Source organism: Hyperoodon ampullatus (genome assembly GCF_949752795.1).
Source record: "Hyperoodon ampullatus genome assembly, chromosome: 1".
NCBI classification, from domain to species: Eukaryota; Metazoa; Chordata; class Mammalia; order Artiodactyla; family Ziphiidae; genus Hyperoodon; species Hyperoodon ampullatus.
The window spans coordinates 183,642,390-183,667,335 of NC_136914.1; the positions used below are offsets into that span (position 1 = coordinate 183,642,390).

The 24,946-nt window shown below is 51.5% G+C and overlaps 1 protein-coding gene across 1 annotated transcript; it reads right to left on the minus strand.

The window, feature by feature from the left end:
• Positions 1 to 5,663: 5,663 nt before the first annotated feature.
• Positions 5,664 to 24,380, minus strand: TMEM72 (transmembrane protein 72; the record flags this gene model as incomplete). The annotated part of the gene is made up of 5 exons (XM_079700581.1): positions 5,664 to 6,142; positions 7,573 to 7,712; positions 9,340 to 9,411; positions 12,918 to 12,984; positions 24,311 to 24,380. The coding sequence occupies 5 exons, from the start codon at positions 24,378 to 24,380 to the stop codon at positions 5,664 to 5,666; spliced, it is 828 nt and encodes a 275-aa protein (XP_079556707.1).
• Positions 24,381 to 24,946: the final 566 nt, after the last annotated feature.

Below are 24,946 nucleotides of genomic sequence, written 5' to 3' on the forward strand. Positions count from 1 at the left end.
TCTTGCACCTGCCCCAGTATACGTCAGTGCACTCCCGCAGTTCTAATGCTCCCAGCTGCCCCAGATCTCTGTCTTAAGAGGTTGTACAAATTTCCCGGATGATCATGCTGTTAAAAAAACAACAACAACAAAAACCACACAGCCTGTCTTTAGACTCAATACTGGATTTTCCTTGGACCTGCTCTGAAGTCTGGGCATGTACTCCCTGTTAATGTGCCCAGCTGGGCATCCCTGAGGCTTGGAGCTGGCAGGACCCTTAGAGATGACCTCATTCTCTCACGTTACATATGAGGAATGACCCAAGGCCCCAAATCTCAGCAGAGCCCAGTGGGACCTTTCTCCTGGCCTCCTGGAAGCTTCTTTTTATAAAGTGTCTTCACCCTTATCATAATGTGAAACTCACAGCATGTTCCACTGAAATGAAACTTGGCTTCTCTGAATTCCACTTCTCTCCTGTGCAAAGGTCTTGATTTACCAGTTTTTCCTTCTTCTCCAGACAATGATAAAATAACCAGCCAGGCAGATCTCATGGGGGCAGCCCCTATCCAGCCAGTGGGGACAGTCCCTCTTTGTCTCCCAAGAGCAGTAGTTTTTCCTGCCATCGACAGGACAGCAGCTCTAATCTCCAGCTTATCCCAGGGTTTTGAGGGGAAGATGCAGGCTGGATGACTGACCAGTTTGCAGAGAAAGCTTGAAATTTTGTGCAGCCAGGGGATGGTGCAAGAGGTTCTCCCATTTGGATATATCAAATAGTATGTTTCCTTTGAGAGATCAGTGAGGTGTGGAATGGGGTTGAACACCAGGAAAAGAGGCTCAAGCTTGTACCCAGGTCATATATATCATTGGCAAGGTTTTGGCTCCAGGCTGAGCTGAAAGGGTAGGTGGGACTTCGGGACAATAACATGCAGCCTGCAGAAAGGAGCTGGCAAAAGATTCCAGAATGGCTGTAGGCACCCACATTCCAAAAAAGGAGCACTCAAGGAGCAGGAAGGCCAGGGAGCTGATGTTTACTGAGTCCCTGCCAGCAACCAGGTGCTTTACTTCATTTATAATATTTAACTCTCAGTCAATTCTTGGAGGTAGGTACTTTTATTATTTCCTTTTTACAAATGGAGAAGTGGAGGCTCAGAAGGGTTACACGAGCTCTGGCCACATAGCTGGTGAAAAGCAGATCTAGGGCTCCAGCCTACATCTTGTGCACTTGATGGTCAAAGTTCTCATCAATGCATCCCATTTCTTCATGGTCATGGCACAAAAAATTAGGAGCAAGACTTCTGGCCTGGCAGTGCAAGGAGCTCAGGGGACACTCTCCCTACAAACCAACAATTTAACTGGAGGAAATTAAAAGTATCAATTATTTAAAATCTCTGGAAATTGTCCTAAGGGCATATAGCAAACAGAGAAAAATTCATTCAAGAAAATCTACTAAATCTTGGTGAGAACAGGGAGGGTATATGGCATTTGAACCACTACCCATTCCCTTATTCCCTCTCAGCTCTATCTCTTGGAAATTATTCCAGGCACTCCACTCTGGGCAGGGATGGCTAATAACATGGGGACTCCCTCTCCCTCCAGCGTTCACTTTACATTACAGTTTTGCCCCAAGCATTTGACAAATCGAATAACCTTTCGTGATAGAATCACACAACAATGTGGAAATAGAAAGAAACTTCCTCAACCTCATGAGGACATCTACAAAAAACCTAGGTATCATCATATTCAATGGTGAAAGAATGTTTTCCCCAAGAATCAGGAACAAGATGAGGATATCTGCTCTTGTTCTATTCACTGTTGTACTGGTGGTGGTAGCTAGGGAAATCAGGCAACAAAGAGATATAAAAGGCTTCAAAGGTCTCTATCAAGAGTCCCATAGAATGGGAGAAAATATTTGCAAATAATGTAACTGGTAAAAGTCTAGTATCCAGAATATGTTAAAAACCCTTACAATTCAAAATAAAAGGGCAAATAAAAGGCCCTTTTTAAAAAGGGCAAAGCATTTGAATGGACATTTCTCAAAGAAGATATATAAATGGTCAATAATTACATGAAAGGTTGCCCAAAACCATTAGTCATTAGGAAAATGCATATCAAAACCATAATTAATGAATGACTATAATAAAAAAGTCAGACAATAACAAATGTTGGTGAAGATGTGAAGAAATCAGAACCCTCATACACTGTTGATGGTAAGGTAAAATGGTGCAGCCCCTTTGGAAAACTGTTTGGCAGTTTCTCAAGAAGTTAAACACTGATTTACAACTTGACCAAGCAATTCAACCGCTATGTATATATCAGGGAAACGAATATATATATCCACCCAAAAACTTGTACATGAAAATGTTCATAGCAGCATTATCATAATAGGCACAAAATGGAAACAACCCAAACGTCCATCAACAGATGACTGGATAAACACAAGTAGTATAACCATATAATTGACTATTATACAACATGAAAAGGAGTAAAATAAAGATACATGTTACAACATGGATGAACCTTGAGAACATTATGCTAAGTGAATAAAGTAAGTCACAAAAGACCACATATTACAATACAGGATTCAATTGACATGAAATGTCCAGAATAGAAAAATCTATAAAGACAGAAAGTAGATTAGTGGTTGCTTCGCATAGGAGTGGATTGGAGTGGGGAATAATTGCTAATGGGTAACGGGCTTTTCTTAGGGGCGATGAAAATGTTGTGATCTTAGATTGTGGTGAGGTCGATCATGAATATAATAAAGGACATTCAATTATACACTTTGGTGAACTTTATGGTACTTGAATTATATCTTAATCAAGTTATTTTAAAAACTAAAAAGATCCTTTCGGACTGGTGGGAGAGAGATTGGAACGCTGGGTGACCCCCCAGGGCATGGCTCCTTGTGATTGGGGGTCCACTATGGCTCTCTAAGCTGGAGGGTGGTATCTACACCCTTTCCAGGCTCAAGCCGTGGAATCTGGATTTGAGACCTGCATTGGGCTTGCCCTGGAGACAAGCCTTGGTGATGTTTTCTGTGTTTCCTTACTTTGGGGCTTCCTCACTGAGAGGTCCCCACAGCAATAGGAACATGCACTCACACCGACTTGGGTGATTTGTAATCTGAAAAGCACTTTCCCCATCTTACTTGGAGGACTCATTGCACCCATCCTGAGAGAACTGCTGTTATTCCCACTTACTAGGGGAACCTGAAACCAGAGAAGTGAAGGGGCTTGGCCCAGGTCAATCAACGTGTTAAGGGCAGATTTAACGATCCCCAGCCCAGGGCTCTACTTCCAATAGCTCTGTTCTACGTCTACGCAACATCTGCTCTGCCTTCTGCTGAAAAAGGAAGGTAGGCTACAACAAGGTCAGCCTTTTTAGTCTGTGTTTCTCAGTAAGGATGGGTGTCATTACACATTTTCAGGGATAGCAGTAGCTAAGGATGTGGTTGTAGTGTCTTGGGCTGAGAATCAAATGGAGACATGTGGTAGTTGCCTGCTTTTGAGGAAGGTACCACTTTCTTGCTTGGTCCACTGAGAGAGATGAGGGCTCTGGTCTATTGAATGATCTCACCCAGACCTTTTTTTCGGGTGAGGGGGCGGGGTCAGCAATAAGAGTGTGGAAGAGCTTTATTTTGTTAACCTAGGTAAGCCCATAATCGCCTCAGCCTCTAATGCAGCATACCCAGCAGATTCCCTTAACTGATGACAGCCACCAGGAAGCCTAGATGTCTCAGAATCACACGCATATCACCCAGAACTCCCAATGCCCGCCTCACCTCTAAGACACATCCCAAACGATGCTATAGCAGAGGTGTTTATTAAATGGGGTCTGAAAGCTCGGACATTATGCTTCCCAGTTTGCTTCCTGTGGCCTACTCACCTATCCAGCTCTGCTGACCTGGGCTGAGAATGGGGCAGGACTGTCGGGTTCCCCAGAGGCCTGTGCCAGGAGGGTGTCTGTGCCCATCGTATCCTCCTCTCCACGTGACAGGTGGGGACCTTGGCTCCTCCCCACCTGGGACTCCTTCTGTGCACAGCAGGTCAGCCTGGGACGGCTGGCCCATTCAGAATCAGGTGCCATCCCCGCCTACCCAGACCCATGTTCCATATTACTCTTTCTCCCCCAGCTGTGACTCTCAGATCCTGAACTTCCTCCTCGGCGGCAGCTAAAGAAACAACGCTATTGCTTCCACCTCTGAAGGCTTGTGAGAATGTCTTTTCTCACTTGGTTTTACAGAAGAACTGGGTTATTGCAGGGGGGAGTCTGCTTGTTTGGGATACCTGCTGCATTTAGGCACCAAACTGATACAAGCTTCTGGTTGGCTATTTCCATACATTTGCAAAATAACTTGTAGGGAATGTTGAAAAGTGTACAAGAATGAGCACATGTTTCTAATCTAGACCTTAAAGCATGTGCTCTAAGTTTTGCTCTACAGAACCCTGGTGTTTGCTCACCCGCACGAATGAAGAAGCATTATAATTTCTCATTAATTAAGATTGCCTATGAAGGATAATGTGTCTGCTCTGCCTTGTAACGATCCCATGGACCACAGAACACTTTGTAGAAATACATATTGCACATCCTTAACTGAGTATCTGATTCATCTTTCTTTGTTCATTCTGGGTTAACTGTCACTTCCGTGGCCCTGTGGCAGAGACCTAGCCTGCTGCCTGCCCACTTTCCTGTCTTCCCTCTTTTCCTGCTCTTCCTTCCTTCTCTCCCATTTTCAACAAATATAGATCTCTCACCTATCCTCCCAACAGTCACCAAGCAGGGCAGAGCAATGTCTCCATGCTGTGTGAGTCTCCAGGGCACAGCCTCTGTGGTCCCTGCATACAGCAGGCGCCTTGCCCTGTGTGTTGGCATTCACGGCTGAGGATTGACAGATTTCAGCCTCTTTCAGTTTACATCATCTACTTGGAATCTTGAGAGCCCATGTAGTGAGGATGTAGGGAGCCCTCAATGATGCTTCTGGAATGAGCATTGCTCATCTGGCCTGGCCCTCCCTGCAGTGAGCACAGAGCCGCATTGTCTCAAGTCGCTCTGTGATTCCTGCTGCCCGGCGCCAGCCCCAGAGCACTCAGAGAATTCAGCCCACTGCTCGGTGCTGCTCCCATCCTGAGGGCTCGCAGCCTTGCCTTTTCTCCCTTCTCCCATCCTGAACAATCTCGGTTGGAGTTCAGGACCCACAGCTGTAGTCTACACCTGCCTCTGAGATGTGCAAGCTGCCAGCGCATCCCCGGCCTTTCAGAGCTGAAATGTTACATCAGAGATGAGATGGGCCGTGAGTCCTTGCTGAGTGCTGGGTCCTGTGTCAGGAGCAAGAGAAGCCCCAGGGCTTCTGAACTCACGCAGCCTTGTGTGAAGTGGGAATGATGGTCTCCTTCGGGGAAAGCACAAGGATTTCTCTGCCCCACGTCTGGGAGAGAGGAACTTGTGAGGGTTCGAGGCAGTGCGAGCTTTGTTGGAGCCACCCTCAAGGTCTCCGCAGGACCTGTCGTGTTGCTCAATGATCCCAGAGGCCCAGCTACCGAGGGGATGTCTGGTCACCCGTTGAAAAACTGACTTGTGAAGACCCCGAGGTCCCTGCAGGGCCCCTGGACATCAGGAAATTCCGGGCAGGGCTGTCTATCTATACAGACCCCTTGCTGAGCATCCCGCAGCCTGGAACAAGCAGCTCAGAAGAGGCTGGTGCCCGCGAGGGAAGATAGGAAGTGTGGGGCCTCGGGGGGAGGGATGATGGGGGTGGTGTCAGAGGTGACCTCCTCTGGCTCGCTGTCCCCATCGTACAGGTCTTCGGCCAGGTCCGGAATCATTCTGACCGTACTGTCCTCAAAGTGCACCTGCTTCTTCTTGGCCAGTGGGTCAGCTGGTTCCAGAGTCAGCTCCGTCAGGGCGTCTGGGTGCTGGAGGGCGTTGGGCTTCCTGGTCCCTTTCAGGACACTCTTCATGTGGATGAAGAGGGAGCCAGGCCCCTCCTTGAGGGCCCCATGAAAGGTGTACGTTTGCTCGGTGTCCCCAGAGCCGGTGGTACTCACAGCGCTGCCAGTGGGGTCCGTGTACTGCTCTGGGGGGGCCAGCACCTCTGCGGCAGCTTTGCTCTTTTTCCGCTTGCTCAGCAGGAAGTAGGCCAGGCCAGTGATGATGAGCATAGAGCCTGGAAGAGATCTGGGAGGTCAGGATGCTGGACGTGTCCTGGAGAAAAGCCAGAGGCTGTCCACGCCCACCGTCCCAAAGGGCCACTGCGGCATGCCTGTGTGGCCACACTCAGGTCCCCAGTGCTGCAGCCCTCATGCCTAACTTGTCCTCACAGACCCACATCAGACCCATGTGGCAGGTCTGATGCCTGGCCGGGGGATGTCAGTGGGGCCAGTGCTGTGCTGGGGCCCTCACCCTGACAGTTAGCCAGGAGACCCTGTGCCCCAGGCCCCCTTCTTGCTGACAGCCGATCCTGGTGCTGCCCGCCTGTCCTCCCATCACCACGCTCAGCCTCCCCCTCAGGGATGGCTTGTTGAGGCTGGACCTGCAATGCCTTCAACAGACCTGGACTCTATGTTGGATACTGGGCCCAACTGCTGAACTGGACTTCCTTCCATTCCCAGGAGTGGGGAGATCCTGCTTTACTGCCCGCTGCCCTATAAACATGGAGGAAATTGCAAATCCCTGTGGGTGCAGCTGGCACAGTGTTGGCTCCCCTCCTGGCCCCTCATGCAGCCTCCAGGCCAGAGGCCCCTCTGTCTCCTGCTGGGATCCCCACCCTGTCCAGAGGAGGGGGTGAAGGTGGCTGTCCCACCTGCCAGCGCCAGGGCCTCCCATGCATCTCACGCTCTCTAAGGAGTGGGGGGCCGTGGCTCACTGTGGCCTTGGCAGAGCTGAGTCCTGCTCAGGAGTGAAGGCTGCATGGAGTGTCCCTGAGAGGCCATGACAGGTACTTTAAGAGAAACAGCAGGAAGGAAGAGGAGGCTCCACCTTTCCACCTCATCTCCAAGGGCGGTCAGATTCCTGGCATTTTTAGATGGGTTGTGAGGAGGGGGGCAGTTATCACAGCTAAGGAGGAGGGAGGAGGGTCCTAGCAGAAAAAATCATTGTCAAATCCCAGGAGGTGGAAGCGTCAAGTGCTGGCTTCTGAGATCAGAACCTGGGCTGACTAGCAGGGCGAATGGGGTGGGAGAAGAAGATGGAGTTGCAAGGGTCTTTGGGGATCCCATTCAGTGTGCCTTTCAAACCAGGCTGAGGAGTTTGGACTTGAATGGGTAGGTGCTAAGGAGACACAGAAGGGTTTGGATGGAGAAGTGACTATCTTGCTCCCTCTGAAAGCTCAGACCACACACAAGCATTGGAGAAAAGGTCAGTTCGCTTTTGTGGGTATAGCCTCTGGACACCTATAGGAAAGATGCACTTCTTGGGACTTTCCTGCCACTTGACCAGTTCCTCATCCCTATGATCTATGCTAGAAAGGGCAGAGGGGCTAGTGGGGCCCTGGAGCCAGCATCACTGCAGGTCCATGAGAGCGGGGTGCAGCCCCTTCTGCTCAGAGCCTACCTGCAGTGGGGGCTGCCTGCCTCCACTACCTCCTGGAGCTCCTACCTGGGATGGTCACGTGCCAGACCAGGACAGGGTGGAGGAAGCAGGCCACAGAGAGCAGCATGTAGGCCAGGAACCTCTGGAAGCAGCCCAGCCAGTGGGCCTTCTCCCTTGCTCTGTAGGCCAGGGACCCTGGCTGACACCTGGGGGGAGGAAGTCCAGGATTGGCAGGGAGTAGGCAGCGACCCAGAAAAGCCCCAGCAATATATAAAGCCATCAGAGTCTGGGATTGGGTCCTATTATGGCCTTGTTCCCTGCAGTGGCCTCTGGTTGAATACCCCCAGGGGCTGAAGTCCTCACTGTGGGTTCCACAGTTAGGGGTCTTGCCTGAGCCTCTCCAGAGGGTCTCCAGCACTTTTTGTGAAATGCAGCCCAGACATGCCAGTTTGGCCCAGGGGAGAGGAAGTTAAATGCTCTCAGGATGCTGCAAAGGCAGTGGGAAGAAGAGTAGGAGACTCAGGGGCACACTGGGAAGTCCACAGTGCAGTGCAGAAAGTGTGCGGTACAGGAGACACCTGGCTGGGACAGTTGTAAGGGTTGTGCACTGCACAAAGGGCCTGGACACATGGGTGAGAGGGCTGGAATCCAGCTGCACCCTACTCAAAGGAGCCTTGGCTAGGCATGAGATGGCTTTGGCCCAAGGGGGCTTCTCTGTTAACTGGCAGGCAAGGACCACACGTGGGCTTGGCAGAGGCCTGATGCTGAGCAGATTTCCTTAGGGGAGCTGTCTCCAGGCTGCAAAGGAGGAAAGTGTTTGCCTTTAGGTCCATCTCCTTCATCCTCTGAATTGGCTTGGAGCGGGGCTCTGCACACCGCCTCCTGCCCAGTCTGGCTTTGGGGGAGTGGTGAGGGCTGGCGGATGACGTGTTGGACCAGAGCACGGCCCTCCTCCCACATTCTGCGGCCATGGCTCATTGGTGCCCCCTGGTGGTCATTATTTTGTAACAAACCCTGGCTGGGAGTGGAGGGGCTCCAGAGAAGGTAAAATGCCTCTTCAGGCCCGGCGCACCTCCCTCCCCTGCCCTGAGAAGTTGCAAGGGTCCTTTAGCAGTGACATTCAGCAGAAATGGGGGAGGCCTGATGCCTCAGGGCTGGTAACCCTGGGAGGCAGCCAATGGCCTTGCACGATGTCAGGACAGCTGGATTTGAAGCCTGGCTCTTTTGCTGACCACCTAGAGACCCAACTGTCTAGATTCTGAGAACTGTGGCCAGGGGTCAGTCCTTGGCCACCCTGATGACAGCTTCCATGAACGGAGCATGACTGGGCAGAGGTATAGGCCTCTATGGCCATGTGGCTTCTCAAGATTCTGCAAAATATGCATTCCTGCCTCACAAACGGGCATGGAGGCGGACCCTGCCTCGTCCCTTGGTCCCAGCAGGAGGCAGAGTCAGTTCTCAAACCCGGTTCTGGCTGCTCCAGGCTGGCTTTCCGTGAGGTACTTGCCCCGTGGTAGATGACTCAGACAGGGGGTACAGTGACTGGCTGTTTCCAGAGGATGGGGATGGACTCTGTCGGGGGATTCTGGGTGGGGTCGGGCCCTGAATGGATGAGTCAGTCCACTCCCTGGTTGGGAGAAGGGAAAAGGGGACCATTGAGCTCCACGAGCCTGAGCCCACGTCCAGGCTGGGGCTCGCGGCAGGGTCGGGAGGGAACCTGTCCGTGGCTGCTTCGGGAGCAGAACATCTACCGGGTCGTGGTCTCATGGGTGGAGGCATCTGGGAGTGTCTGGGGCTGGGGGTGGGAGTGGGGCCGCTCTGAAGGCTACTTACTGGAAGCAGATGGCCAGCAGCTGAGCCACGAAGTAGGCCCCTTCACTCACGGAGACGGCGGCTCCTGTAAACCTGTGGCGGAGGCAGGTGAGGGAGGCCGGGTACCCTCTGACCCTCCCTTCACTTCCCTTGGCTGTCTTCTCACAGCGCCTTGGCTTCCTGGGCCTCTGTGTATAGCCGAACAACTGACCAGGAGTTTCTTGACCTAATCTTGTCACCCAGTCAACATGAACCAGAAGCTGCTTGGACGCCAGGGCCTGTGCTGGGTTGGGCTGGGCTTCGGTGGTGGGGGGTAGGGGTGGAGGCCGGGGCACAGAGATAGGTGAGGGAGCTGCAGGCCAGCAGGGGAGACGACCTTGTCCCCTACACTGTTGCTTGGACACTGGCAGGCACATCCTTCTACCCAGTGTTGCCAGGGCTGACACTGACTGCTGGTTGTCTGAGCCTTAAAGCTGGATCCCTTGCCTTCTCATCATCTAAATGGTCACCAGCAGGGGCTGACTGCACTCCTTAGACAGCCTGAGAATCACTCGCAATCTTTCTGGTCTCACCTGTATTGCCTAAATTGGACACTGCCCCCTGAATCCTATACCAGCTTCCCCTTTTGGCTTCCCTGACTCCCTGACCCTCACCTCCTGGCCTCCTGTTCCTCCAATCTATCACCACCAAGCTGCCTGAGGGCTCCTTCTGAATCTGATATTCCTCCTCATCCAGACTGCTTCAAAGGTTCCTCTGCTTCAAGTGTGGTCTGGGGATCCTCCAGTCAGAATCTCCTGGAGATTCCTGGGCCAGCCCCAGACTGAATATATCAGAATCTTTGGAGGGGAACTTACATTTTTTATTGGAGGGTCTCACTGGCCTATAGAAATGAAATTTCTTAGCATGCCTTTGAAAGCCCTACATGAAGCTATTACATGCCACATGGCCTTTGCACAGGCTAGTGCCTCTTGGAGGTCTCCCCTTTTCTTCTCTTGTCCGTTTGACAATGTTAGTTATTTCTCTCTTTCTTCCTCTGACCATTTAGTACTTAATCTCTACCTTCTCCCACTTTCTCTGTGCCTCCCAGTATCTGCCTAGCTCTTACTCCTCAGCTTTTAAACGGTAATAATGAATTTACATAATGAATACATGGCATACATTCCTAAGGGCTTTACAAATACCAATTCATTTAATGGTTTTTGTTAAATCACTGTGATTACCCTCAGTTTACAGCTGCGGAAACTGAGGCACAGGAAGGTCAAGCCCCTTGCTTATGGTCACATAGCTGATCAGTAGTGGGCCAAGATTCGAACCCAGCACTCAGACTGCAGAGCCTGTATGCCTACCAAGCACACCAGAGCATGTGCTTTGATAAACAAGTGACACTGCCTTTTTCTATGTCCTGGAGCAGTGGGGGAAACTGAGGCTTTGGGAATAAAGTGGCTCATTTAGACTTCCCAACTGGTGCTACAGAGGCTGTGCCTCTTGAGGCCAGGGATGCTGGGCCACTCAGACGAGGCAGTGAATCCAAGCAGAGAGCCCTGCCCTTGTAGCAACATCCTACACACGAAGGCCTCTGCCCAGGGCTCCATGCTGCCCATGTGGACCCTTCAGCCACCGTGTGTGGGTAAGTGTGAGGAAGGCGCTTAGGGGCCTCTTTGGAAGGAGGAAGACAGGAGGCGGGGTAGAGGAGGAGTGGAGAAAAGCCCGGAGAAAACTAATGACAAGTCAGCTCCTACTGGCGCCTACTCGCGGCCATGGCCCCTACTTGGCCCTGGGGACACAGAGCAGGAAGTGACAGTCTATGGGGACATGCTCCAGTAGACGGAGAGAACACAGTGTCAGGACTCTGAGATCTGCAGTGGGTGGGGGTAGATTGTGAGTATGGGAGGAGGATGAGTGGAAGAAGGAGTGAAAAGAGGAGGGAGGGACCTTTGGGCCTTTGGGTGTCCCTTGAGGAGAGAGTGGGGTGTGAGTGGCAGGAGGGATGGGCCGGGTGGGCAGTGGGTGCCCATCCCAAGGGGTAAGAGCAGGGCACGGGTGGAGAACATAGACTAGTTTACTGAAAGGGGCAGGGGTCTTGAGGGTGGAAGGAACATCTTCTAGGACTGGACCACAGAGTGACCAGATGGGCACAGTGTCCCCTCAAGACAGGGACGGAGCAGTCAGGAAGAGGCAGGGTTCTGGGTAGAAAACAGTCTGCATTAACCAGCCATGGGTCTGGACTGTTCCGTAGGATAATACCCTCCACCTCTTACCCGAAGTGGATGTTTGTGGGTGAACTAGGCAGCCATGTGGAGAGGAGGAAGGCCCGCCCTGCTTCTGGATTCCAGGCAGACAGTGCACCGCGGCCAGACACAGGCGCAGTAAGATGTGGAGGGCCTTCGGAGCAAGGAGAAGCCCCTTCCAGCCAGTAGGGGCTCCAGGCTCAGGGAGGCTTCCCAGGGTGAAATGCAGGGAGGAATGACAGGCTTTGGGAATGCCGGAGTGGCTGGGAAGGCACTCGTGTGCTCTACAGGATGGAGCAACGGCTTAGAGGGGAGGTGATGTGGGTGAGTTTGAGAAAAAGTCAGAAGCTCCTGGGGTGTAAGTTGAGTGACAAGAAATAAGGTGGAGGCCGGAAGATGGCAAAGGAGTGTGGGCTGGAGGCTCTGGGATCCCTTGAAGGTGGATAGAGGGACCAGCTTTCTAGGTGGCTAAAGTTGCAGCAGTGTGGAGATGGGCCAGAAGGGTGGAACGGGGTTGTGGATGGTGGGTGTGATCCATGTAGCAAACTGAAGAGGCTCCCTGAGGCAGGAGGGCTCCTTAGAACATAGACCAGGCCACCGTGATGAGGGTGGGTATGGAGGAGAGGAGGTGGGGGGCAGAGGATGCAGCCTGGTGACCCTGCAGGCAGGCCGAGGCTCCCTTAGGATGGAGCTGCTGAGAAGCTGGGCTGTAGATCCCGCAGGGACCCCAGGCTCTCCTCACCCCTCTGGGATACCGCTGCACAGCGATCTTTTTCCCACTAGGGGGCGTCTGTAGAGGCAGCTGGCAGAGGAGAAAGGACAGAGGCTGAGAAACTGAAGGGACCCAGGTGGATGAATCTGGGCCCTGCTGTTCATGGGCTTGGTGATGTGGGCTGAGCTGCTTACTTCCTCTGAATTTTTTTTTTTTATCTGCAGAACGGACTATATGCACTTCTTCTGTAATGCTGTCAAAGGTAAAGGACATAAGATAAATAAAACATTTAACTGTGCTTGGCATTTGAGGAGCTCAGATAGTCCTTTGAACTGATTCCCCAATCTCTAAAACAAGAGCTTGGTTATTGTTTTCTGAATAAAGACATGATTGAAGAGATGGATGGATGGATAGATGTATGTATGGATGGGTGGGTGGATGGATGGATGGGATGCTCATTGGTTGATTTACGGGATGATCTGGCTAAAGTCCTTCCCAACAAGGGGATATTCCAGAAGCCCTCTCTACTCCTTTCACCTCTGGGACAGAATGGAGCTCGTGTGGGATGGGGGGATGCTGTGGGTGAGTCTCAGAAGATGGACTTTGGGTGAGCTGGAACAGAACATACAGGCAGGGAGGGCACATGCACACATACTCACAGCAGATAGAAAGCCAGGCTTTTAAACTGTCCCTGGAGGAAAGTCTCAGTGCCCACGCCGATCAACACTAAGGGGAGAAGAAGAGGAGGGAAGAGTGGGCCCAGGTGCTCCAGCCACGGCACTGCCTTGTGCAGGCTCCTTGGACATGGGGTGAGCCCTCTTCTGGGGATTGGGAGCAGGGTAGGCTCCTCTCCATGTGACACAGGGAGCTGTGGCTGGGAAGGTGCAAGAGAGCAAGGAGGCTTCTGGATTGGTCTCTGGAAACCAGAGGGGTTTCATGCAGCACCCCAGAGGCCTTTTAATCCAGTCTCCCCAGAGCAGATGCCTGTCCTTTTGGGTCCACATTGGTCATGCTGCCACCCCTTTAGTGTCCCTGAAACAGCCCACACTGACAGGCCACGAAGCCCTGAGCTCCACCGGTATCCTCCACATGGAGTGGCTTCAAGGGCCCTTACCATCCTGTAGGCACATGTGGGCTGTGTTTCTGGGTCCTAGAGCTTGGCTATGGGACCTGCCCCCACCTGTGTTCCCTTGCCCAAATCACGGTTCTTGCTGTTTCCATGCCCTCGTTTTCACTTGCTGGCTTGGCGGCTGCATCATGCACTCCTGGCTTATCACTTTGGACCCAGGGCTGATTAAGCCCCTCGGGTTTTGCTGGGACATGAGATGCGGCTCAGCCTCATTTTTCCGCCCGTCTCTTCTTGGCAGTTGGTGTCTGTGCTCAACTACCTGACCTTGCATTTGTATGAGTAAATCCATCTTGGACCCACGTTTGTGGACTTGATGGGTCCTGGCTGTCTCCTGACTCTCACGGCTTCACTCAACCAGCCGCAGCCCTGACCCATCCACCCGCTGATGGAAACATTCCACAGACAGCATGCAGATGTTCCTCCCGCCGTGGTGACCCACCCCTCAGACCTCTTTCTGGCCCTGATTACAGCCCATGCACCCTACATTTCTCTCTCTGGGCTCTGACGACCTACGCTGGTATTTGCCGAACAGTGACTTCCGCTCGTCTCCCTCCCAGGGAGTCAAAGATGGTGGGGCTGAGCTTCTGTTCTCGGCTGCCCCTGTGTGGCCCTTCATCTCTGCCGCGCGGGGGGCTGCTTCCCTGGGCCTGATGCCTCCTCTTTTCCCTGGCGGATTCGCTGTGTAAGCACCCATGCTCAGGTGACCGGAGCCCTTTGTCCACTGCGGAAATGCTGTCTCCTGAAATGCAGGGTGGAGCCGTTCACTCAGGCACCAGCACCTCCTCCCCTCCCTTCGTCGGGGGCTGCGGAAGTATTTTAGGGAGAAGGGGACAGGGCTCTTCCATCGAGGAAGGGGGCGCCTATGTATTCTTAGCGATGGGGGTTCCAGTTCTCCCCATGGTTATGGGCCAGGATGGTGGAGGACACTGTCCTCTCCATGTCCTAGCCACTTGCTGGCTTGTCCCAGGTGAGGAATCAGGGATGCCACACAGCCTCATTCCCCTCTGCAGTGTTAATGTGACCTGTAGAGCATTCAGTGGCTGATACACAATGGTCACACGTGTCCTGGTTCCTCACAGCAGCCCCACAGCACAGGGAGTTCTATACTCCCCATTTCATAGGGGTGGAAATGAGGCTCAGTGACCTTGTATAGTTCTCCCAAGGACACATCTAGAAAACAAAGGACCGATAGAGCAAAGTTGAGCCTTCTGGCTCCAGGCGATGGGCCATTTCCTGGTTTCCACTGTCGACCTGTGTGTGTGTGTGTGTGTATATGTGTGTGTTATGCAGGCAAATATTCATGTATTTAGTTTTCACTGTGTCTCCTGTCCTGTTCTCAGCACTAAGCATTTATTAACTTATTTAATCATCATAGCAGTCCTATGTGAAAGTACTGTTACCCTCACTTTACAGAAGAGGAAACTGAGGCACAGGGAGTATAAGTAAAACAAAGAAACAAACAAACCAATCATGGATGCCTAGGTCAGGTCTTGCATTTCGGTCTTCCATTTGCCAGTTAATAGCTGAGCCAATCTCTCTGAGGATTCAGTAAATTAATTAATGCCAAGCACATCACCAGTGCTCAGTGAAATCACCAATTTTTTGTACAAGAATCCAGTCCAGCCCGGGGAAGTGTCTTCCTACCCAGGGCCTGGGGAAGGGGTCTTCTGCTCAAGGCTGATGCTTGTGATTGTTCACTTCTGGGGTGAGGCAGGACCTTCATTCACCTTGTAATCTTTGTAGATTTGCATGGGCTTCTGGCGATGACCAGCAGATGGCAGGAACGGGTCTTGGGAACTCAGCCCCTTTTCCTGATTTGCACCCCTTTGGCATATGGAGTGCTATTTTGATGTCTTTTGATGGAAACAGAGGGTCAATAGTCAAAAGGGGCATTTCAGGAACACTCTAGAGGCAGTCTGCAGTTAGAAAATGAGAATAACAATAGGGAAAAGAGAGAGCTGGGTTGAAATCCCAGTTCTGTGTGGGTAACGATGGATAAGTACTTAATTCATCTGAGCTGGGTTTACCATCTGTGGAATGGGGAGAATTCGTTGTATCTCCTAGAGTTGTTGCTTGGATTGGAGAAAAAAACAGGTCTGAGAAACTGGGCTTTGTGCTCATAGATGTCATGAGGCCTATACACACAAGCTCCTTCCTCCCTCTACCTCTGGCCTGGGCAGATTTCCCAGCCTCCAGGTAGCCCGTTTTGCATCAAGGAAAGTGGGGTCACTCTTCCAAAAGCTCTCAACCAACAGTAAACATGCTGGATTCTGCAAGCCCAGGGACAGAGATATGCCCTTTGGTAGGGGGAGGAGAGCAACAGGGTGAAGTCAGAAACATGACCCCTCAGGCCAGTAGATCTGTAGGGGATTCTCACGGGAGGCCATAAGTCCCTTTGACACTGGGGCCAAAGGGTCCCCCGCCAGATCCTCCCAGTTCTGGGGCTCATGCTCTCAGAGGCAGACCACGTGAGGTTGAGGCAATGCTGGCCAACGTGAAGTCCTTCCTTCTGTCCCCCTCATCCGTCTGTCTGCTTGTGACCTCTAGCCAGCTTCTGCCCACAGCTGCCTGCCCAGGCTCCGTGGTGTCTCCTGACAGCTATTCCTAGACTGTGCTTCCATCTCGTCTTCTGTGGTTTCACAGGGCTCTAGCTCTGAGCAAAATGGGCCAACCTACAGCAGCCACTCACCCCAACAAATGACGCTGTGGCTCTTGCCCTGAGCTGGGCACAGGGACAGAGGAGCTGAGATTGAGACTGGAGATGGGGGACAAATGCCATACATGTCCCCAGAATCAGGGCTTCATTATAACAGCTTCTCCATAAGAAAGAATTGCCCCAGAAGAGCCTTGATCCTGGGCGGCACTGTTCTTTGTGGCACAGGGGATGCGGGTGCTGGGCGGAGCCACCTGTGCTACTTTTACACCCCCACTGAGGGGCCTTAGACCCCTTCCATCCCTCCCTGTTGTCTGTCCCTTAGGATCCTGTTGCCCCTCATCCCAACCCAACAGAATCATGTTACAAGCCCACCCTGGCACAGTCCGGCCCACCCCTCCATCTCACTTCCCCTCACTGTCTCCAGGGAGTCATCTTTTCTGGCATCTGGTTAGAACCAGCATCTGTGGACAAGCCTGGCCTCTGTGTCTCATTCCCTGGCCTCTAGTTTCTTTCCCTCCTCTCTGGGCTGAGTCCAACCACAGCACAGTATTTTCTTCTCCCAGAGGCCAGGGCTTTCTTCTGAGTTGCCTTCCTGAGCTGTTTGTTATAGTTCAGACTTAGCAGGGATCAGAGATTCTGGACCTGTGGTGCAGGCCTGGGCCAGGCACACACCGGAGCATCTTTCCCGGCATCCTGAGGCTCTGGTCCAGAGTGTGGGTCGATGAAAGCTATGGGTGTGCAGTGCTGTGACAGAGAACGTGAGGCTTGATCAGAAAAGCAGAGTCCTGGCTCCTCAAGCAAACGATAACTCTCTTACTTGCTTCCTATTCCAGAAAAATGGGGATGATAAAGCACGCATAACTGACTATGAGCCTCAGGCTTAATAAATTATAGAGAGCTGTGCGAATGTAGGTGATGGCTAATGGAATTATTAGGAGAGGCAGATTGTTCCCATCAGTAGTCTCAGGGGAAGGGGAGGGCTTATTCTTATCCTTTCCTTCCATTAATACATGTTTTTATTGTGGCTCAAGAGCTCTTCTCTATGTATTGATGTTGCTCATTGATTTTCCTGTCTCGGGTCCCTTCTGCAGACCTGATTGATACAAGTGGCCCAAAGCCCCATCTATCGGTACATCTCATGTGTTAAGCCCCTCTGTGCAGCCTGCTAAGGGCCCGTGTGCTCCTGAGGATGGGGCCTGTCTGTGGTACTAATGGCTAAGGGGCTATCTCCAAGGCTTCTGGCCTCGTGCTACCTTTGCCTCAGGGCCGATGTCATGGTTGGCTGTAGCTTATCTGTTCTGACTCCATCACTGGGTTGAGTTTTGACACCTTTCTTGCATTCAGTGCAGTGCCCTGGTGGCCACATAGGACACTTCACAGAGGTCACTAGAGGCCACGCTAACTGGCTTTCCATGCCAAGCAGTGGTCTTGGCCCTGGATGCCTGGGGAGCTGGGTGAGAATGTCATATTCACTGCTGCTAAGGGCACCTCATAACTCCCCATGTCGTATTTATTGCTCTTCTTCATCCTCAGCTATGGCATATCTCCTACTGGTCTTAGTGTCTGTAGGGACATCTCAGGTAGGGACACACTGATCTGATGACAATGGCTGGGGATGGTTCAAAGGGGGTCACAGCTGACTGTAGACATGAAGGCTAGGTTTACACCATTTCTAAGAACACGGAGATGTTGGAACTAGTTGCTAAGAATCCAATGAGACAATAAAGTAGTAGCTGCAGGTTTCTTAACTCAGGAGAAGTTGTGGCAGATGCTAAGCCTGGCAGGGAAGTTTACCAGTGTGTTGAGAGCCATTCAGGTGACACCTATGAGCTAGGGTTCAGAGACACTATGAGAAAAGACCAAGATTTTATAGAAGAAAATTCTAGATATTCAGTTAGAAGAGATTTTAGAGTATAGGGTGGCCCTCAGTGCCCTCCAACCCACTCACAAGCCTGCTTGGGGAGAATTTCCTGAAGGTGAGAGAGTCCTCATTCTCTACTGGATTCTCTACTATCAACTATAGTAGACCATCCAAGAGGACTATTTTGTTTGGCCTTGTAGATTGGCCAAAGTGCCTGTGGTAGATTGTAATGATGCCCCTGCAAACCTTCACCCCCTTGATCCACACCCTTTGTTATATGACTTTTCAGTCCCTTGCACTGAAGAGAAGTCTGTTTCCCCTTCCCTTCAATCTGGGCTCAGCAATGTGACTTGCTTTGGACAACAGGATGTTATCAGATACCAGGCAAGCACAGATGGGAAACGGGCTTGTGAACTGGACCTGCTTTCTCGTGCCTCTGCCATTATCATGGGCACATGGCCAGGCCAGCCTGCTGCAGCACAAGGGACCTTATCATCCCAGCCAAGGCAAGTCTAGACAAACCAACAGCTGTCTGACCCTCAGATAGGTGAGTACATCCAGCCTACGTTAGCAGAGATGCCTAACCTACTCGCCCAGATGTGTGAATGATAAAAGCTTATTATTACTCTATGCCACTAAGGTTTTGCAGTTGTTACACAGCATTATTCTGGCAATAGATAACTGACACATCCCCTATTAAAAACAGCTTTATTGAGGTATAATCGACATGCAACAAACTGCACATATTTAAAATGTGCAATTTAGTAAGTGTTGACATATGTGTATACCAGGGGAACCATCACTCCAGCCAAGATAGTGAAACATATTTATCACCCTAAAGATTCCTTGTGTCCTTGTAATCTTACCTTCCAACGCTTCCATTTGAATAGGGCTAAAGTCAAACTATGCATTTGCTGTACTCTTTAAAAAATAATGAGAACATCTGAGTTTAAATGCTTCTTTTATCCTAGACTATATTAATAAGCCAAGTCTCCATTTGGATGGAATGTGGCAAGAAATGGGGCTGTCAGGAACGTGGCTCTGTCCTTTATGTAGAGAAGAGGTTAATGGGTCAAAAACCTGGAACAAAGCAAAACTCCTAAGTGATCCCAGGTTGATCGAAAGTAGTTGATTTGTGGCAAGCAGGACTTGCTTAAAATGGCTATGTCTCAAGCCCAGCTCCTGTCCTCATTGGCTGAGTGGTGCCCTTCTCTTGGGAGCTGTGTGCCGACAGCCCTCAGATGTTCCACTGCATCACTGTCCTGTGAGTGGGCAGACTGGGGCTCCAACACCAGATCTGCTGTTTACTGGCTGTGTAACTTCTCCCAAACTACCTAAACATTCTGAGCCTCAGTTTCCTCATTTGTAAAATGGGATTTAGCTCAGCACTCGGCCCTCACAGGTACTGGTAGGGCTGCAGCACGATAATGGCTTTACAGCATGTTGTCAGTCATGTACCTCTGGACCCATACATGGGACGTACTACTGCGATAATTCCTTTTGGAAATTTGTGCAGATTTGTCTGTCCCCAGATGAGGTCCAGATGTGGGTTTGGATGGAGATGGTCATGGTGGTGCCAGTCAAAGCATGCTTGGCAATCATTCAAGGACAGAGAATGAGCAGTTGGATCAAATATCAGTGACTTTACAGATTTAGAGAACAAACTAGTGGTTACCAGTGGGGAGATGGAAGGGGAGAAGGGCAATATCGGAGTAGGGGAAAAGGAAAAAAAGGGTTATTATGGGATTATATGAAATCATGTGTGTGAAACTTTTGAAAGTTGTAAAGTACTCTAGAATTTAAAGAAATTTCATTCAATAAAAAAAAATCATATAATATTGCAGATAAAAAGAATATCAGTGTCTTTAGATTTAGGAAGTGTCTGATCAATCCTTCCTTTGCTTCAGTGTAACTATGTCCACTCTCACCGTGACCTCACCTGCCTGAGGCTGTGCGTGGTCAGGACTGACCGGTGGTGGGGACACTAGACTGATAGGGTGGCCTCAGCCAGCCTCTTTGGCACCCTCTGTGTGTCTTGCATTCTGCATCCGATAGTTTCGCCAAGACATAGAAAGACACGTCCTTTGGCCTGATTTAGGCGGAAGGCATGATGATGAAGAGTAGGGTCTCAGGAGTAGATAGCCATCAATGGAAATCTTGCCTCTTTGCTTCCTGAGTGTGAGACTTTGAACCAGGTACTTCACCAACCAGCCCTCAGTTCTCTGCCAAGTGCAATGGGGATGAGGATGAGTGTGATGATGCTTCAAAGGGTAGTTATATATAAAAAAAAAAAAGGTCATGAAGAACCTAGGCGTAAGATGGGAATAAAGACATAGACCTACTAGAGCATGGACTTGAGGACACAGAGAGGGGGAAGGGTAAGCTGGGACAAATTGAGAGAGTGGCATGGACATATATACACTACCAAACGTAAAACAGATAGCTAGTGGGAAGCAGCCGCACAGCACAGGGAGATCAGCTCGGTGCTTTGTGACCATCTAGAGTGGTGGGATAGGGAGGGTGGGAGGGAGGGAGATGCAAGAGGGAAGAGATACGGGAACATATGTATATGTATAACAGATTCACTTTGTTATAAAGCAGAAACTAACACACCATTGTAAAGCAATTATACTCCAATAAAGATGTTAAAAAAAAGGGTAGTTATGAGGATGAAATGAAATACTACATTTAAAACATGTAGCACTGAGCTAGGGTCACAATAGATACTCAGGTAATAGTATTCATGGGCAGCTGTTACATCAAGAGCAGAGGCTGTAAGAGTGAAAAAATGCCCCCGAGGTTTGGGACGGAGAAGCTTGAGTGAGTTTTGCTCTGAGGAAAGTTGAGAGGCCTCCCCACAGGGCCCAGAGACATTTCCTCAGCAGTTCCTCTTTGCGGGAAGCCCAGGCCTGTCCTTGTGCAAGGACACAGCTGTGAGGAGAGGGCTTTCTCTCCAGGGTCAAGGTCCAGGGAAATGGATCTCCTCACCTCCCTCTGCACCCCAGCCCAGATCTGGAGGGCCTTCAAGGTGTACCAGCTACCCTGACACAGGGAGCTCTTTCCACCCTCTCTCTGCAGGCTTGGGGCAGGGACTGAGGACTGGGGAGGACGTTCATGGGGATTCACTCTGGGGGATAAGGAGGACAGCAGAGGTGCAAAGGGAAGCCAATCCTGCCTTCCAAGCACAGGATGGGGACCAACCTTGCTGGACAGGTCCCTTTTCTCATTTTATGGAGGAAGTGTGCCCTGGGGCTCAGCGTTCCCATCTCAGTTGAAACCCATTTTCCCAGGTCCCCCCCTCTTGACAGTTAATGAGAATGAAACACAGGGTTGAGCCTCCCCTGGGGCCTGAGTCTCTGACTCGGATGTCCTGACCCTGTCTTCTGGTGGACACAGTGAGAACCTGCCGGAGGGATGGGCACGTAGGGGTCTGGCATGTTTACCGGCAGGTGTGCAGTGCTCCCAGTCCGTGTGCAGCTCCCTGGTGGTATCTTTTCTTTGGGTGGTTCCTGGTGTCACACCTCAGCAACAGAAGGACACCCAATGCCTTCCATGGCCAGGCAGGGGATACAAATGAATGACACCAGCCAAGTGTAAGTCAAATAAGGAGAAGTGGGTCTGTGATGACCTGGAAAGCTTATGACTTCAGAGAGAGAGAGAATTGCCTCATTTTCTAATTTTCAAAACACTTCTGCCTGGGGGCAATCGGCAAGGCCTGTTTACCCTTCTTTGGCGGTGGCAGTGCTCTGTCTGCGCCCACTCATGGTGTGGGGCTGGTCATGGGGGTGGGACAGCCATGACCCCTGGACCACTGAACATGCTAATGAAGCTTCATTTAAAGGGGCTGAATGGGGAGGAAGAGGTGAGCTGTGCTTCGGGCACAGCCGCTGGGCCTTGCCATCCTGGTGCATGTCCCCAGGTCCTGGCGCCTTTAGAGCTGCTGACAGCCTCAGATGCATCTGCAGAGGGAAAGGGAAACCAGGGAGGTGCTGCTAGATCAGGAGCTGCCTGGTCCCTGCAGGTGACACTCTGGGTGACCTTGGGTCACACGCTTTTCCTAGTTTCTAGGAAACTCACACTCCTCCCCACAGGCAGACCAGGGCTACCTTAGGTCTCCCAGAGTTTCTGCAAGGTGACAGCCTCTGTCTCAAGTCTGATTTCCTCTCTAGCAGCAATGCCCCTATAAATGAGGTCTGGACTTCTTAACAGAGGATTTCGACAAAAAAGAGGCTTAAGAGAATAAGGAATTTGCAAATCTTACACATTGGAAATAGGCCAGCAGTTCAGTGATGCTGAAAGAAACTCGAGATTTTCCCAAGATGAGTAAAGCCCCTCTTTCTAGCTTCCACCTGCTCCCAGCGCTCTAGAAAGCCCAAACACAATTATTGGAAAGCCTGGTCATTAAAAGGCAATATAGTGGCCTATATTTAGCCTGGATCCTATGTCAAAACCAAGGGAGAGGACCATCCTCTGCATTAGCAGTGGCCCTCTGCACAGAGATAAGGGCTGTAGTTCAGAGGAGAAGTTTGTGTAGCGTGTGTGTGTGTGTGTGTGTGTGTGTGTTTGTGTGGCTGCAGACCCTTCCACTGGCTGAGATAAATCAGACTTTTAAACTGTCTGTAGCTAATCCATTAAAAGTTTATATACCTCTTAAAACAGCTTCCCGACAGGAGCCAGGTCTCCCCTCTGGGCAGAGCGTGGCAGGGGGAAGTGTCACTGTGATTTCTGACAGATGAAAGGGGTGCGTTTTACATATTTAGAAACCAAGGCGTAGAGGAGGGCAGGATGTAGTCAAGATCAACCGTGGTAGATGAGAACTCAAACCCCAGACACGTAAACCCTACTGAGGGTTAACTTCCCTTCCACAGGATGGGCACTTAGGGGCCTTGGAGCTCATGTAGGTGACAAGGTGGGTCTGATGGAGGCTGGACCTGGCTCCCCTACTCGTTCATTTGCTCAGGGCCCTCAGCAGAGCAATTCCAGACCCGTCCTGGTGCCCACTGGATGGGGCTTCCTGCCCTGGGAAGAAGGAGCTCTTTGGGCAGAGTCCTGGCCTTTTTAAAAATCCAGCCATCAGGGTTCCAGGCCGGCTATCCCTCGGACCTGTAGCATGACCTTGGGCAAGGTCACTGCCCCTATTTGAACTTAGGTGTTCCTTCTTGTAACAGGAGGGATGGGATTAGACCATCGACAGCAGGCGTCCCTGTGCCAAGTCAGGGCTAATTGCTAGAAGAGCCCACTGGCCAGCATAGCAGTGAAGCTGGCCCTGAACCCAGGGAATGACACAGATCCCCACTGAGCTCTGAAGTATGTCCTGGGGCTTCTCCCAAAAGGTTTACATCCTCAGTTCTACTTAGCTATGCTCAGTTCATGCATCCTCGACTCTCCAAAACACCTGGCTAGCAGGCTCAGTTATCTCTATCATAAAGATTACAAAGCGTGATTCCAGAGGGCCCAGGTGGCTCTCCCAATGTCACACATCGGTGAGCGACAGGGCTGGAGTAGGAACCAGCACTGTTTGGGTCTGAGCAGGGAGCCATTTCCCATTTTCCAAGACCCATTCGTAAGATTGTGTATAATGGTGGGCAAGGACTTGACCAGCAGTGGGTGTCTCTTCTCTGTCCCCAGGGGACAGTGGGGGCCAGAGCCATGGCTCAGAATGCTGCCTGCTCACCTTCCCAACACAGATCCTGGCCACATGGGGGGCTCGGGCTAGGGTCCGGGTCCGAGCTGGGGAAGTGAGCAGGCAGAGCTCAGGGTCACAGCTGTGCAGGTACCACTGTAACCATCTGTCTTCCCGGCAAGTCGAGCAGCCCCTGGATCAGGCTGGGTGAGGAACAGCAGCCCAGCACGGGGAACCATTTCTCCCCCCAAACCCTCGGTGTTTTTAAGGGAAGGCTGGGATCTCTGTGTCCAGCTCTCTAGCTCAGCCTTCCCCGTGTGCTGGGAATTCTCTCTCCATGAAGTGGGGCTGTGGTTTGAATAAAACAAGATGCACTCCAGTGACCCTTGACTGTGCAGTGAGGCAGCCGATTCTTACATTTGCCCAGCCCTTTGCACCTTCACCTTCAGCTCCCACCTCCACCTCACAGCAGCCCCCAAGGAGGTGGGGCAGACCCTTTCAACTCATTTCACAGACGACGATGCTGAGGCTTCCCAAGGTCACAGGGATGGTGGACTGCCAAGCAGAGATTCTGCACCAGACCCCTGGATCCCAGCCCCAGGCTCACTTCACTGCACCTGCTGCTGCCTTGAAGAGCGGTGTTTCTGGGGTTTGGGGAAAGAAAGTGACGAATATGTGGCCAGGTGTTTCTTCCCATCCCTCGCTGGCCGGCTCCCACCCCTTGGGCAGTCCTGTCACTGTGCCCAGTACACAGAGGACCAAAGCTGGGGGGCGGGGTCCTACCTGTAGCAGTGGTGATGCCCAGGAGCCGACAGGTGTATTCCAGCCCCGTCCAGAACACCTGCAGTTTCATGGTGCAGGGTCCCAGAAAGGCAGGCAGCAGAAGCTCTGGCCCGAGATGCTCCAGGTGGCCTGTGTGCAGCGGGAGGCTGTGGCTACCAGCTCCGGGCTCTTGCACCCTGGGACCCTGCCTTCCCAAACCAGTCCAGGCCACCTCAGCCTGGCCGAGGTGTGAATAGGGCTCACTTTCCCAGCTTGCCAGATGCTCAGCTTAATCATTACCTTGGAAGAATGTCCCCACTGCTCAACGCAGCCAGGGCCTGGTCTGGAGCTGCTGCGTCCCCAGCGTGGCTGCCTGAGATCAGGCCGATTAGGGCTGGGCTGGAGGCAGCGTGGAGCTGGCAATTAACTGTTTCTGGCTGGGAGGGGGGAGCCAGCCAAGGAGTCAGCCCAGGCCCTGCCTTACTGGGTAGCAGAAAGGCGCAGAGAAAGTCACGTCTGGACCTGAGGCCTTCAGGGTCTGAGAGTCAGTGTCTGGAGGTCACAGTGTACATGCAGGTTTGTGTTTGTGTGTGTATGGGAGAGAGGGATGTGTCTTTAAATCACCAGCAGAAACACTTTTGAAATGAGTTCCAAGCC